This window comes from Erythrolamprus reginae, unplaced genomic scaffold, assembly GCF_031021105.1.
Source record: "Erythrolamprus reginae isolate rEryReg1 unplaced genomic scaffold, rEryReg1.hap1 H_1, whole genome shotgun sequence".
Lineage (NCBI taxonomy): Eukaryota > Metazoa > Chordata > Lepidosauria > Squamata > Dipsadidae > Erythrolamprus > Erythrolamprus reginae.
This window is the reverse complement of record NW_027248462.1, coordinates 11752-27698: the sequence shown is the minus strand read 5'-3', so window position 1 is coordinate 27698 and position 15947 is coordinate 11752. Positions and strand designations below refer to the sequence as shown.

The 15947-nt window shown below is 41.5% G+C and overlaps 1 protein-coding gene across 1 annotated transcript in view; it reads left to right on the top strand.

Annotated features, from left to right (window-relative positions):
* LOC139155326 (cathepsin D-like) overlaps positions 1–15384 on the top strand; it is a 44919-nt gene extending 29535 nt beyond the window's left edge. The window contains exons 7-9 of the mRNA XM_070730453.1: positions 6630–6825; positions 8703–8801; positions 15202–15384. Of these exons, the coding sequence (XP_070586554.1) occupies positions 6630–6825; positions 8703–8801; positions 15202–15384 (478 nt within the window). The remainder of the gene's footprint in view (positions 1–6629; positions 6826–8702; positions 8802–15201) is intronic.
* Positions 15385–15947: the final 563 nt, after the last annotated feature.

Here is a 15947-nt window from a genome sequence, read left to right as displayed (position 1 = left end):
CACGTGACTATGGAGATTTTGCAGTGGTCATAATTATGAGAACTTCTCATTATCACATTGATCAATACTATTGTAACTTTGAATAATCGCTAATAAGCAAATGGTTGTAAGTTGAGTGATAGTAGGCCACCACTAGTGCGGGCTGAGTTTAGCTGCTTGCAGTGACACCCCTCAACACTAGAGGGCAATGCCGTAGTATTTTAAAAAATGACAATCGAGTCTGCTGTCCTCTATTATGCTATTTCCTTCGTAGTTTTTCCCCCCTCCCTATTTTCTTTTCTTGTCCTACCTAATAGTCCTGCAAGAGCTTAAGGGCACCAGAAAGAAGCAAAGCAGTCTCCTCCAGCTTGCTTCTCTGATCACTAAACACAGTTTCCCCCAACCTAGTGTGGACCGCATGGCCAATCTGGACTGATGGGTATTGCAGTCTACTATACATGGAAAGCGTCAGATTGATAATGACAGCATAGAAAAAAGGAAGACTAGATAGAGCGACTTTCCCCAGTGTAACTCTCCCTCAGATGTATGGACTGAATTCCATAAACCTTCTATCAGCAGAGCCACCGCTTAGAATTCTGGGTAACGTATTTCTCCTTCCTGAAGGGGACACCAAGGTTGGGTGAAAATGTCAAGATGATGTATGACAGATAAAATTTTAGCCAAGATTGTATACAGCTCAGAAAAATAAAGGGAACACTCCAATAACAGAATCTAGATCTGAATGAATGAAATATTCTCATTGAATACTTTGTTCTGTGACAACAAAATGAAATTGATTGTCAATCGGTGTTGCTTCCTAAATGGACAGATTGATTTCACAGAAGTTTGATTTATTTGGAATTATATTCTGTTGTTTAAAAGTGTTTCCTTTATTTATTTATTTTTCTTAGCAGTATACATCCTGCCTTAGGCCAACCCCTATTTTGCCTGTGGTAGATGTATAAGAGATTCAGCGGGAATTCTCTGTAGAAACCATTATTTATTAGATTTTTTAATCCCACCTTTATTACATTAAAAGTAACTCAAGGCAACAACATGAATATTGCTCCTTCTTCCTCCTATTTTGTCAACAACAACCACCACCCTGTGAGGTGCATTGGACTGAGAGAGAAAGTCACTGACTCAGTCACCCTGCCAAAATTCATGCCTAAAATGAGACTAGAACATCTTTCGGCTGTGGCGAGGGGGGCGTTTGCCCAGGTTCGCCTGGTGCACCAGTTGCGGCCCTATTTGGACCGGGAGTCACTGCTCACAGTCACTCATGCCCTCATCACCTCGAGGCTCGACTACTGTAATGCTCTCTACATGGGGCTACCTTTGAAAAGTGTTCGGAAACTTCAGATCCTGCAGAATGCAGCTGCGAAAGCTATCATGGGCTTCCCTAAATATGCCCATGTCACACCAACACTCCCAGTCTGCATTGGTTGCCGATCAGTTTCCGGTCACAATTCAAAGTGTTGGTTATGACCTATAAAGCCCTTCATGGCACCGGACCAGAATATCTCCGGGATCGCCTTCTGCCGCACGAATCCCAACGACCAGTTATGTCCCACAGAGTTGGCCTTCTCCGGGTCCCGTCAACTAAACAATGTCGTTTGGCGGGACCCAGGGGAAGAGCCTTCTCTGTGGCGGCCTCGACCCTTTGGAACCAACTCCCCCCAGATATCAGAGTTTTCCCCACCCTCCTTGCCTTTCGTAAGCTCCTTAAAACCCACCTGTGTCGTCAGGCATGGGGGAATTAACATTTTCCCTCCTCCTAGGCTTATAAAATTTATGTATGGTATGTCAGTATGTATGATTGGTTTCTAAATTGGGTTTTTTTAAAAATTAACTTAAATACAGTATTAGATTTGTTTACATTGTATTATTATTGCTGTGAGCCGCCCCGAGTCTGCGGAGAGGGGCGGCATACAAATCTGATTAATAAATAATAAATTAATAAATAAATAGAACTGTTGTGCACCTGTATGTCTGCGCACGATTTTTCTACCTGTCCAGGTGCAGTAGCATAATTGCGCTGGATTCCGCTAGTACTCAGAGCCACGGGGGCGAGCACACGTCACCGTTCCAGCTTAGCAGCCCACATCTACCACACTTGATATATTATTTTCTTCCAAAGTGCTTTCGTCATTCTTACTAACAGAGACCAGGGATGTCAATCATCTCTCTAGCCTAAACTGGGCACAGTTATTTTGTCTCCCCAATGCAACTGCCTGTCCTGTCCCCTCTTCCTTTGCCGCAAATATTAATGATGTTAATGAAATAAAATGGCTGCCATTGATCTTTCTTGGCTGCCTCACCCCATGTTTATGTTAATCACTTAATTTACATAATCAAATTTTAAATTAAAAAAAGTCCAGTTTGCAATGACCCAGCTCCAGGCTTTAAAAGGCCATGATTCTATGAATGCCTTCTCAAACTGCAGATAATGTGATCAGTTTAGAATAGAACAGAATAAAAAGCTTTATTGGCCAAGTAAAATTGCATACACAAGGAATTTGTCAAGGATCATGAGATACAACACTTCACAATTGTCATAGGATACAAAGAAATAAACAATGAGGAAGCAATCAATGTAAATTGTAAGGATACAAGCAAAAGGTTACAGTTATACAGTCATGAGTGAAAGGAGATGGGGACAGGAACAATGAGAAGACTAATAGTTATAGTAATGCAGCTTTAGTGAGTAGTTTGACAGTGGTGAGGGAATTATTTGTTTAGCAGAGTGATGGCGTTCAGGGAAAAATGTTCTTGTGTCCCGTTATAGAAACATAAAACATAGAAGACTGACGGCAGAAAAAGACCTCATGATCCATCTAGTCTGCCCTTATACTATTTTTTGTAATTTTATCTTAGGATGGATATATGTTTATCCCAGGCATGTTTAAATTCAGTTACTGTGGATTTACCAACCACGTCTGCTGGAAGTTTGTTCCAAGGATCTACTACTCTTTCAGTAAAATAATATTTTCTCATGTTGCTTTTGATCTTTCCTCCAACTAAAAATTGAATAAATAAATAAATAAATAAATAAACAAACAAACAAACAAACTAACTTCAGATTGTGTCCCCTTGTTCTTGTGTTCACTTTCCTATTAAAAACACTTCCCTCCTGAACCTTATTTAACCCTTTGACATATTTAAATGTTTCGATCATGTCCCCCCTTTTTCTTCTGTCCTCCAGACTATACAGATTGAGTTCATTAAGTCTTTCCTGATACGTTTTATGCTTAAGACCTTCCACCATTCTTGTAGCCCGTTTTTGGACCCGTTCAATTTTGTCAATATCTTTTTGTAGGTGAGGTCTCCAGAACCGAACACAGTATTCCAAATGTGGTCTCACCAGCGCTCTATATAGCGGGATCACAATCTCCCTCTTCCTGCTTGTTATACCTCTAGCTATGCAGCCAAGCATTCTACTTGCTTTTCCTACCGCCCGACCACACTGCTCACCCATTTTGAGACTGTCAGTAATCACTAACTCTAAATCCTTCTCTTCTGAAGTTTTTGCTAACACAGAACTGCCAATACAATACTCGGATTGAGGATCTGGTGTGCAGTGCTTTATAGCGTCATTTTGATGGTAAGAGTTGAAACAATTCATGTACAGGATGCAAGGCATCAGTAAATATTTTCACAGCCCTCTTTTTGACTCGTGCAGGATACAGGACCTCAATGGAAGGCAGGTTGGCAGCAATTGTTTTTTCTGCAATTCTGATTATCCTCTTGTTGGGTTACAGAACTGAACCAGACAGTTATAGAGGTGCAGATGACAGTCTCAATAATTCCTCTGTAGAATTGTATCAGCAGCTCCTTGGGCAGTTTAAGCTTCTGAGCTGGCACAGAAATAACATTCTTTGTTGTGCTTTTTTGATGAAGTTTTTGATCTTAAGTGACCATTTTAGGTCTTGAGATATGATAGAACCTAGAAATTTGAAGGTCTCTACTGTTGATACTGTGTTGTCTAGTATTGTAAGAGGTGATAGGATGGGAGGGTTTCTCTTAAAGTCTACCACCATTTCTATGGCTTTGAGTGTGTTCAGTTCCAGATTGTTCTGGTTGCACCACGAAGCTAGTTGTTCAACCTCCCATCTGAATGCGGTTTCATCATTGTCTCGAATGAGACCAATCACTGTTGTATCACCTGCAAACTTCAGTATTTTAATGGATGGATCACTTGAGATGCAGTCATTGGTATAGAGAGAGTAGAGAAGTGGTGAGAGTACACAGCCTGGTGGGGGCCCTGTGCATCTGAGGGCTAGTCCAATGTGACCCCAAGGCATAAAAATTTACCACCTCAATAAGAGGTTGAGGCTACACCTTCTTCCCTAACACAGAGATGTATACAGAATGAAAATGGTGGTTGGTTTTGGAATAAAGCAGCAGACAGTCAGACAATGTTCCCACCAGACTCTAAAAGTGGCACAGTCCAGATACAGATGCTCCAAGAACTATGATCCTTCTGTCAAGGTTCCAGGCAGCATCCAACCTAAATCAGAGTCCAACTCAAAGTAACTCTTCAAAGTTCCAATTTATTGCCCGAACCATCCTGGCACCTACACTGGGAAATTTGAACCTGAGTTTCCTACTCAGTTGAAAGGTCACATCCCTTGTCCCCCAGCCACAAACTTGTCATGTTGTCCACTCAGATTGTGCCAGCATGGCCAGTCCTCCTTCCACTTCTGTCCAGGTGAGTGGGCATAGGATGGCCTTGAACCACTCAAAAGAATGCTTTGTGGCTGCATCGGTTCCCTCATGAAAATTCCAAGTTCCCATAAACATCAGGCCTTCTATAGATAGCGTGGCAAGCAGTTAATTTATCACCAGCTTCTGCATTGGCTTGCCACATTCCTGCAACAACTGTCCAAAGTTATAACACTGAAACAAAGTCACGGGCAAGGTCGTCCTCACAATTACAGTGGTCACCCATGGTCAAAATAAGGGCACTTTGCAACCATCGTGTATTTACAAAGGTTGCTGAATTCTGGAGTTGCCATTTGTGACCTTTCGAGAGGGCTTCCAACAAAGCAATGACAGTGATTCACTTAATGACTGTAGCAAAACATAGAAACATAGAAGACTGACGGCAGAAAAAGACCTCATGGTCCATCTAGTCTGCCCTTATACTATTTCCTGTATTTTATCTTACAATGGATCTATGTTTATCCCAGGCATATTTAAATTCAGTTACTGTGGATTTACCAACCACGTCTGCTGGAAGTTTGTTCCAAGGATCTACTACTCTTTCAGTAAAATAATATTTTCTCATGTTGCTTTTGATCTTTTCCCCAACTGACTTCAGATTGTGTCCCCTTGTTCTTGTGTTCACTTTCCTATTAAAAACACTTCCCTCCTGAACCTTATTTAACCCTTTAACATATTTAAATGTTTCAATCATGTCCCCCCTTTTCCTTCTGTCCTCCAGACTATACAGATTGAGTTCATTAAGTCTTTCCTGATACGTTTTATGCTTAAGACCTTCCACCATTCTTGTAGCCCGTCTTTGGACCCGTTCAATTTTGTCAATATCTTTTTGTAGGTGAGGTCTCCAGAACTGAACACAGTACTCCAAATGTGGTCTCACCAGCACTCTATACAGCGGGATCACAATCTCCCTCTTCCTGCTTGTTATACCTCTAGCTATGCAGGCAAGCATCCTACTTGTTTTTCCTACCGCCTGACCACACTGCTCACCCATTTTGAGAAATCACTACCCCTAAATCCTTCTCTTCTGAAGTTTTCGCTAACACAGAACTGCCAATACAATACTCAGATTGAGGATTCCTTTTCCCCAAGTGCATTATTTTACATTTGGAAACATTAAACTGCAGTTTCCATTGCTTTGACCATTTATCTAGTAAAACCATCAAATGAGGTGCAATTCACATAACAACCTATCCCAATTGAGTCAAAGATTATCTGTTCTCCTATGTCAAGAGAAATGGAAGTTGCACTTTTGGAAGATCTGGCACTTTCTCTCACCTCCCACTGAGCCTTCTCACCCAATCTAAACCAAGTTTTGAATAGAATAGAATAGAATAGAATTCTTTATTGGCCAAGTGTGATGGGACACGCAAGGAATTTGTCTTGGTGCATAGGCTCTCAGTTTACATAAAGGAAAATATACATTTGTCAAGAATCATGATTGTCATAGGGGTCAAATAAGCAATGAGGAAACAATCAATATTAATAAAAAACTTAGGATACAAGCAACAAGTTACAGTCATACAGTCCTAAGTGGGGGGAAAAGGATGATAGGAATGATGAGAAAAAACTAGTAGAAATAGAAGTGCAGACTTAGTAAAAGGTTTGACAGTGTTGAGGGAATTATTTGTTTAGCAGAGTGATAGCATTTGGGGAAAAACTGTTTTTGTGTCCTAGCTGTCTCGGTGTGCATTGCTCTGTAGTGAAGTTTTGAGGGTAGGAGTTGAAACAGTTTGTGTTCAGGATGCGAGGGGTCAGTAAAAAATTTTACTGCCATCTTTTTGACTCATGGCAGTATACAGTATACAGGTCCTCGATAGAAGGCATGTTGGCAGCAATTGTTTTTTCTGCAGTTCTGATGACCCTCTGAAGTCTTGTTGGGTTGCAGAACCAAATCTCTGTCCTTTCCCCAAAACTCTGTTTAGGATAACCATAGAGAAACAACGCAGGGACAATACATGTTGGCCATGGACCCTTCTTGACACTACCAATTCATCCACCCTCTGCAAAGACAGTTGCCAAGGCATTGTGGACACCGGAACCTCTCTCATTACGGGACCAAGCACGGACATAAAGGCTCTGCATGAAATTATTGGTGCTCAACATGCTTTCGGTGGACAGGTAAGGAAGATATATCCCCAGATGATCACTGGACAGCAACAAGGGAGTGTGCAAAGTACCGAAAATTTGTTTGTTTGTTTCTTTGTTTGTTTGTATTTCTAGGCCGCCCTCCTTCAGTGGACTTAGGGCAACTTACAAGATAAAATCAAATAAAGAATACAAAATGTAAGAAGTACCCAAACATAAGATCTAAATCTAAAACCCCAGACAATTAACAATCATTAAAGCAGATTCACCCAATCACAGTCATACTGTGGTGGCGCAGTAGGTAGAGTGCAGTACTGCAGGCCATTAAAGCTGACTGCTAGATCTGCAGGTCAGTGGTTCAAATCTCACCACCGGCTCAAGGTTGACTCAGCCTTCCATCCTTCCGAGGTGGGTAAAATGAGGACCCGGATTGTGGGGGCAATAGGCTGGCTTTGTTAAAAAAGTGCTATTGCTAACATGTTGTAAGCCGCCCTGAGTCTAAGGAGAAGGGCAGCATTAAAGAAACATTGAATAAAATAAATAAATAAGGATTTAAGGATTTATTAGATTTTTATGCCGCCCCTCTCCAAAGACTCGCTTGGCAGGGCATACAGGAAGAGCCTTCTTTGTGTGGGTCCCGGCCCTCTAGAATCAGCTCCTCCCGGAGATTCGCACTACCCCTATCCTCCTTGCCTTCCTTAAGAATCTTAAGACTCACCTTTGTCACCAGGTTTAGGGCAATTCGGTCTCAGCCCCCTAACCAACGAAATGAAATATATGTTGTATGATTGAACTAGTATGATTGTTTTTAAATATTGGACTTTTAGATTGTAATTTTAAATTTAATTAGATTTGCCGTTGTACTGTGTTGTTATATTATATGCTGTGAGCCACCCTGAGTCCTCGGAGAAGGGCGGCATACAATTCAAATGAATGAATGAATGAATGAATGAATGAATGAAATCTCACGAGATTTCAGTGCATTTTTGCTTCATGCTCAGAAGCAAAAACACACTGTGATGCATGGACGCAAGAGGATTGAAGCTGTGCGCACAGTGCACCGGTAGCATCTGTAATGGGAATCCGCGTCTGGAGATACACCTGGTGTAACTCAGAAGAAGGGCCTTCTCCAAGGTGACTCCCTCTCTCTGGAACATCATTCTCCTAGAGCATTGTTTCCCAACCTTGGCAACTTGAAGATATTTGGACTTCAACTCCCAGAATTCCCCAGCCAGCATTCGCTGGCAGGGGAATTCTGGGAGTTGAAGTCCAAATATCTTCAAGTTGCCAAGGTTGGGAAACACTGTCCTAGAGATTAGAACAGCCACCACTCTAATTCTTTTTGGGAAGGCGCTGAAGACTTGGTTCTGCCAGTGGGCCTGGGGTACCCAGAGCGGGATGGAGCCCATTCAATGGCTTGTATGATCAGTTGCCACTGGGTTGTGTGTGTGTGTGTTTTATTATATTTTACTGTATTAATTGGTTTGATTCTTTTCATTCTTTTTATTGTTTTAAATGTGGTTTTATACTCTGTAAGCCGCCTTGAGTCTCCATGGGCGAAAAGGTGGCTATATAAATTCAAGATGATGATGATGATGATGATGATGATGATGATGATGATGATAACGATGACGACATTCCCTTTCCTGCTGGCATCAAAGTCACTACATGATGGCATTATGCCACCTGCTGAATTTTGCTGGGCTTGACAGGGAAGAGAAAAACCAAGAAACAAGATTGCCGTGATCAACAGTGACAGTTTTTCCCACCTGTCTCAGGCAGCGAGTGTGACGGGAATCAGCAAGGGAGGAGAAGAGAAAAACCAGCAACAACACAAGCACTTTTGTATAAGCGTGAGAGTAACTTTTTTCTTCTTTTTCTTCATGCCTGTCTCCCTTTCCTTCTTCCAGTACATAATAGATTGCGAGAAAATAACTGAGATGCCCAGTATCACTTTTCATCTGGATGGCAAACCTTACACCTTGACTCCCGAAGAATATACCCTCCAGGTGAGCCAATGAAATCCCCGAGACAGCGGGGTAGGTGGGGCGCTTAATGCACAGCCGGAAAACCATGTTTTTCCAGGTTCATTTTTCTGCTTCCGATGTAAGGTTTAATTCCATTTACACTGAAATTTATTATTTATTTAGAGCATGACATATCATACATGGACTGACACTATAATTTTTCAAAAATTATTTTTATTAATTTTTAACAAGTTTAATATACACAACATAAAACAGTGCATAGTGAAATGTGCCCACCACCCAGACACACACACATACCCCACCACCAAATCGGAGGTGTTTCTTATATAATCCACTTGTATGTAATCTATTTACATATTATAGAGGGATTCCAATTTATTTCTTGTAGCTTGGTCAAGGATTCTGCTCATCATATGTCGCCTTACCTTGTCCCACCGTCCCATCAGTTGTCCCAATTCAATTTCATTATCCGCATTTATCCTTTTATCCATAATTTCAAATTGAATATGGTCCATCATGTACCTATACCAATTTTGCATTGTCCATTTTGTCGCATCCCTTCAACCCAAAACTATTACTGCCTGAGCGCTTTCTATTGCTGCTTGTTTTATTTCTCTAAATTCTCCCATCGCATTACTTTTAACTAGTACTGTACTGTCATTTCCTTAGTGATTGTCCATTGTATATTTAGCATTCTATTAATATCCTCTTTCACTTTTTGCCAAAATTCCTGTACTCTCGGGCATTCCCAAAACATATGCATAAACACTCCTTTATCTTGACACCCATGCCAAAAATTACCCCTGACATTCTGCTGAAAGTGTGCGAGTTGAACGGGAGTAAAATACCACTTATGTAATATTTTCCTTCTCATTTCCCCGATTCTTGTATTTTTAATTTTCCTTATATTTTCTACTATATTTTCCATCTCTTGTACCTCTACTTGTATCTCATTTTGCCATCATTTAGTCAATCCTTCAATCATGTCCCCGTCTGCCTGCACTAGCAATTTATATATATATAAAATGACTGACACTATAAATTAAGATTTAGATTTAATTGGATTTGTATGCTGCCCCTCTCCTAGGGCTCACAGCATTAACATTGCAACTAGATGAATAAAACACAATAAAATATAAATGCTAAAAGGTCTGTGTTCAAATCCCAATCTCTAGGCCCATGATGGCGAACCTGTGGCAAGCGTGCCACTGGTGGCACATGGAGCCATATCAGAGGGCACGAGGCCATTGCCCTATGTCAGCTTCAGCACGCGTGTGCACTAGCCAGCTGATTTTCAGCCTTGGAGAAGGTCATTTTACCCTCTGGGAGCTTCAGATAAGTTTCCCGGAGTGCAAAAAAACGCCCAACGGGCAGATCGGAAGTTTGGAGAAACAAACTCCCAGTTTCCCCTTGTCCTGAAGCTCCAGAGTGCAAAAAACAGCACAATGGGCAAACTAGAAGTACGGTTTTCTGAACTTCCGGGTTGATTTTTTACCGCCCCAAGGTTCAGGAAGGCCTGTGCAAATGCTCGGGAATGGGGCGGATTGTGTGCACGCGCAGGAGTGTGTGTTTGCATGCGTGGGAAGGAAGGGCGGATTGCTTTTCCCTTCTGTTACCAGTGCGCTGTGCTTGCAGCATTGGGAATATTGTGTGTGCGCACGTTCTACACATGCACTGTGTCCCCAGCAGGAAGCAAAAATGCGCCTAAATCTCTTGAGGGGATGCATGCGCGCAAGAGAGACTTCAGCAATTTTTTTGCTTCCCCGCATGTGTGTGAGCAAAAAATTGGAAAAATCTCAGGTGTGCAAGCATTCCCTCATGAGATTTTGCTTCTGCACATGTGCAGGAGGGCAAAAAATTACCAAAAATTAAAGAAAAAAGATGGTAGTGCCCGAAGAACTGGCACAGCAGTGGTTGCGCACAAATTGCACAATCTGGCAGCCGCTGCTGGTGCGCAGTTGCCTACCGCACTGGTAGCAACTCATCCCTGGTGGTGCAGAGGGAATAGGTGTGGGCATGTGCACACCTGCTAGCACACACACACACACACACACCCTTTTGGCACACGAACCAAAAATAAGTTCGCCCTCACTGCTCTAGACCAGGGGTAGGCAAAGTTGGCACTTCTATGACTTGTGGACTTCAACTCCCAGAATTCCTGAGCCAATCATGCTAGCTTAGGAATTCTGGGAGTTGAAGTCCACATGTCACAGAAGAGACAGCTTTGCCTACCCTTGCACTAGACCATCTAACCACTGACGTGCAGCATTGTTTCTATTTTTTTTAAAAAATCAGATACTTGACAATACAGATAATGCTATGACACACACACACCACTGAACCCCAAATTTCTGTTAAGTGAGACTTTTGTTAAATGAGTTTTGTACCTTTTTATGATCTTTTTTCGCCACAGTTGTGAAATGAATAGTTGCAGTTGCTAAGTTAGCAAGTCCGTTGTTAAGTGAATCTGGTTTCCCCCTTGACCTTGCTTGTCAGTGGGTCACAAAAGGGGATAATATGACCTTGGGACATAGCAATGATCATGAGTATCAACCGGTTGCCAAACATCCTGAGTTTTTAATCACACAATCTGCTAAAAAGGTCTTAAGTGTGAAAAACCATCATGTCACATTCTTCATGTGCCCTAAACTTACAACTACTCACAATTTGTGATTTACAGTTTGACATGGGACCTCACAGTCCCATTGAGGGGAGGGTACTATGCCCCATTTATACCGAGAATCCTAGCAGACACCGTGTGAGGTGTGAGTCATATTCAAGATTGCCCATTACTGGCAGGGTGATTCAGAGCTTGGCACCTTTTTGTGTGTGGTAATTTATATGTTTTTCTATGTCTGGGCGTTCAGAAGCCCATTGGACTTTCCATTGGGAACTGATGTTCAAGTTGTTTGGCAGATGTTATGGAAGTACCAATGGGGGGGCTTCCTGGGTTTGTGTTTTCCAGCTGATAAATGAGAAAGGTCAGCATGAACTACTGATAGCAGTGAGTTGTTCATTATTTTTCTGTATTCCTTCACTAGTGTATCTTGCCTTCATAAAACTGACAATGCTATATGGCTCAAAGGACGAAACCAGCAAGTTGGAGCGATTGTAATACATCCGCTTAAAATCTTTATGATGTCATTCAGTCTGGTGTCTAACTTACTAGTATGGCAGCTGTTACAGGGGCACAGTATTCTGCTATGGAGTAGACCAGGGGGTAGGCAAAGTTGGCTCTTCTATGACCTGTGGACTTCAACTCCCAGAATTCCTGAGCTAGCATGATTGGCTCAGGGAATTCTGGGAGTTGAAGTCCACAAGTCATAGAAGAGCCAACTTTGCCTACCCTGGAGTAGACCAACCACAGTACTGATGCCCTGAGGTTGGCAGTTGATGCTCCCCATTTAGCTCCACATAATTTATGGAGTATGTTGCTCCTAGTATTGATTTTTGCTGTCATATTCTTTAGTTGTATCATATAGTAGAGACTCCAGTCCAATGTTATTCCAAGGGACTTTGGATGGATATTATAGGGGAATAAGTTGCTGTTTAAGTAGACTTTTGGGGCTTCATATGTAACTTTTTCTGTTAAGGTGAAAGTAGATAGTTACCATTTTGCTGGAAATAGAAGTGAGCCTCCAGTCAGTGAAGAATTTTCCCAAGATTTTAAAATTGAAATTGTGGTGCAGTTTCCTGGAGTAGAGCGTCTTGATGGAACCAGATCATGGGCAGGGCAGAAGGTTAAGATCCTACTCAAAAAAGAGGTCCCCAAATACAACAGTACGGGCTGAGCATATTTTGAACCAAAAATGTCCACAATGTATGAAGAAAAATGTTAAGATGGTGGCCCAATTTATATAAAATCAATCGCACTGTCAGTATTCCATCTTGATTATTTCAGCTGCATCATATGGAAATTGGAAACCAGTGGAATCTTGATCTCCTCATAATATCATGAATATTTAAAGGAAGGTCCTATAAAATCAAGGGCAGAGAATTTGTTCCTCCAGACAGGAGGAATATTTCATTTTACACATTTTTTAAAAAAATGAAACCAGAGGATACATTATGATAATGTCATTATTCCCTCTACCACATTCAACTTGGCTCCCTTTATAAAAACAAATGATATAAATTATAAAACAAAATGGAAAATAATTCCATAAAATGTATTGACAAAATTTGAAGTTACTTTGAAGGCTTCACAATAGGAACAATTGCTCACAAACAGATCATGTTTTCTATAATTCAATTTATTAGATTTGTATAAATCCTTCCGATTCAGTCTACTGTACATTAATAAAATATCACTGGATCATCCTGGGGAAACTTTATTTACTGTTGGAAGGGAGGGGCAAAGGAGACTTTCAGTAGTATGTATTTTATTGTTGTTGTTGACCAACATATATAATGAAGAGCTAGGAATCTAGTATATATTTGATTGGGGTGGACCAGTTTTTTTCATGGTGTATGGTTTGCCAATTGCACAGTGGCAGATAGGACCTCACTCCAGAGGGTTAATGTCATTGTCCAATCGTAACACCAATAAGACCAAAGAACTTATAATGAACTATAGAAGGAATAGGATCTACAAAGCCCTTCATGGCACCGGACCAGATTATCTCAGGGACCGCCTTCTGCTGCACAAATCCCAGCGACCAGTTAGGTCCCACAGAGTGGGTCTTCTCCGGGTCCCGTCAACTAAACAATGTCATTTGGTGGGACCCAGGGGAAGAGCCTTCTCTGTGGCGGCCCCAGCCCTTTGGAACCAACTCCCCCCAGAGATTAGAATTGCCCCCACCCTCCTTACCTTTTGTAAGCTTCTTAAAACCCACCTCTGCCGTCAGGCATGGGGGAACTGAGATATTCTTTCCACCTAGGCCTTACAATTTATGCATGGTATGTTTGTATATATGTTTGGTTTTAAAATAAGGGTTTTTTTAGTTGTTTAGTATTGGATTGTTACATGCTGTTTTTTGTCACTGTTGTTAGCCGCTCCGAGTCTGCGGAGAGGGGCGGCATACAAATCAAATAGATAGATAGATAGATAGATAGATAGATAGATAGATAGATAGATAGATAGATAGATAGATAGATAGATAGATCAGACATCCAGCCCTTGCTTATCAATGGAGACCGAGTGGAGCAAGTGGCCAGTTTTAAGTTTCTGGGTATTATCATAAAGGAGGATCTGACCTGGAGCACTCACATTGCAGTGCTGGTCAAAAGGGCCCAGCAGAGATTATATTACCTGAGACTTCTCAGGAAACAACAACTGAATGAAAAATGCTGGTGACCTTCTACCACTGCATCATAGAGAGTATTTTAACTTACTGCACCTCTGTCCTCTGTATAGTTTGCCAATAGCACAGTGGCAGATAGGACCTCACTCCAGAGGGTTAATGTCATTGCCCAGAAGATCAATGGTTGCCCTCTCCCCTTTTTGGAAGAGGCTTATAGCTCCCGCTGCCTTAAGAAAATTCAAACATCCTTAAAGATCCATTTCATCCTGGGCACCCATTTTTTTTGAACTATTACCATCCGGCAGACGGTACAGGAAAATAAAACAAGGACAAATAGGCTGAAAAAGCAGAACAGAATAACAGAGTTGGAAAGGACCTTGGAGGTCTTCTAGGGCCAACCCCTTGCTTAGGCAGGAAACCAGGGGTAGGCTACTGCCCGGACATGAGGGAATGCAGTGGGGCAGTGAAAATGGAGCTCCACCCCAGTTTGCAGTGAAAGATGTTGAAAGAAAATGCAGGGCCATGCCTACAGTGTGGTAGTAAACATTTTGGTAGCCCTTCACTGCAGGAAACCCTACACCACCTCTATCCTAGGGAAGTAACAATATTGAATTCCACTGTACAGTGGAATATTATTGCAATATCACGTTTTCAATTCAATTGTATAGAATGTGAAGGATGTATGTTTCTGTTTTATTTTTATAGTTATAATGTACACTGAAGATGGCATTTAATTTCATTGTACAGGGTGCAATGACTATAAAGTAAAATAATAAAATAAAATAAATGCAGTACATGTTTCCAAGAAATATTTACCCCAGCACAACTTTCCCCAGTCTGGCATTTTCCCATAGGGCTGTACCCCAATCATGGGTCCAAAGTTTGTCATTGGGGCCCTGCCTCAATGGATGTGGACATTTGCCCCCAAACATGAAAGTTCAGTTGTTGACATCTTTGATTACAAATGATGCAAGAAGAGTGGGAAAGTATCTAAGTTCTTTTCAAACAGAATAAATCATATTACGCTAGGAGGAAAAGGGGATTATCTGTTCTTCAGCTGCCATAGATCAGCAGGGGATGTTATGCTCAGGGGAAAGACATGCAATGATGAAAATGTGAAACCCTGAGGTTCATAAGCTTATCATTCAGCTTATTCGGGTGTCTTCTTTCTTCCACAGGTGAGACAGGCAAAGGTGACTGCTTGCATCAGTGGATTCATGACCCTCGACATCCCAAAGCCCACAGGACCACTCTGGATCCTGGGAGATGTTTTCCTCCGACGATACTACTCAGTCTTTGACCGAGATCATGACCGAGTTGGCTTAGCCCTTTCTAAACAATCGTCATGTGGTTCCGATTGAAAAGATTAAACATCACAGCTGCAGCAGGAAATCCCACTGCCCTCATGAGCGGTCAGAAAATAGTAGTTATCATTAGTTTCATGGCCTTAAGAAGTGTCTGCATTCACTATACTCCATGGAATAATTCCATTTTTAAAACACAAGAACAGGTTTCTAGACATGATGATGATGATGGTGATGAACCATTGCGTTTCCAGACTCCAACCTGGAAATTCTCCTGATAGTTCCTAATGTATTGCTGAGTCCAGAAATTAGCTGACATTGACTTAACCTCTTTTCATCTCTTCCACTTCTTTCTTCCTGCTCCTCTCTGCTTGTTGTTTCACGCATAACCCGATGTTACCCATGCCAATTCAGAAGTAATTCTGTAGAGTCTTACTCCAAAGTTAGAGATCATAGAATTTCATCCTATTGGAATCTTTCTCCCTATCTATACTAAATATCAGAGATTTCAGGCATAATAAAGAAGGAAAAGGGGAGGAAATTAGAAAAGAGGGAGATAGAAACCAGGATTGCCCCACTTCTTGGAATCTAGGTTTCTGGATAAGAGCCTTTATGTAAAA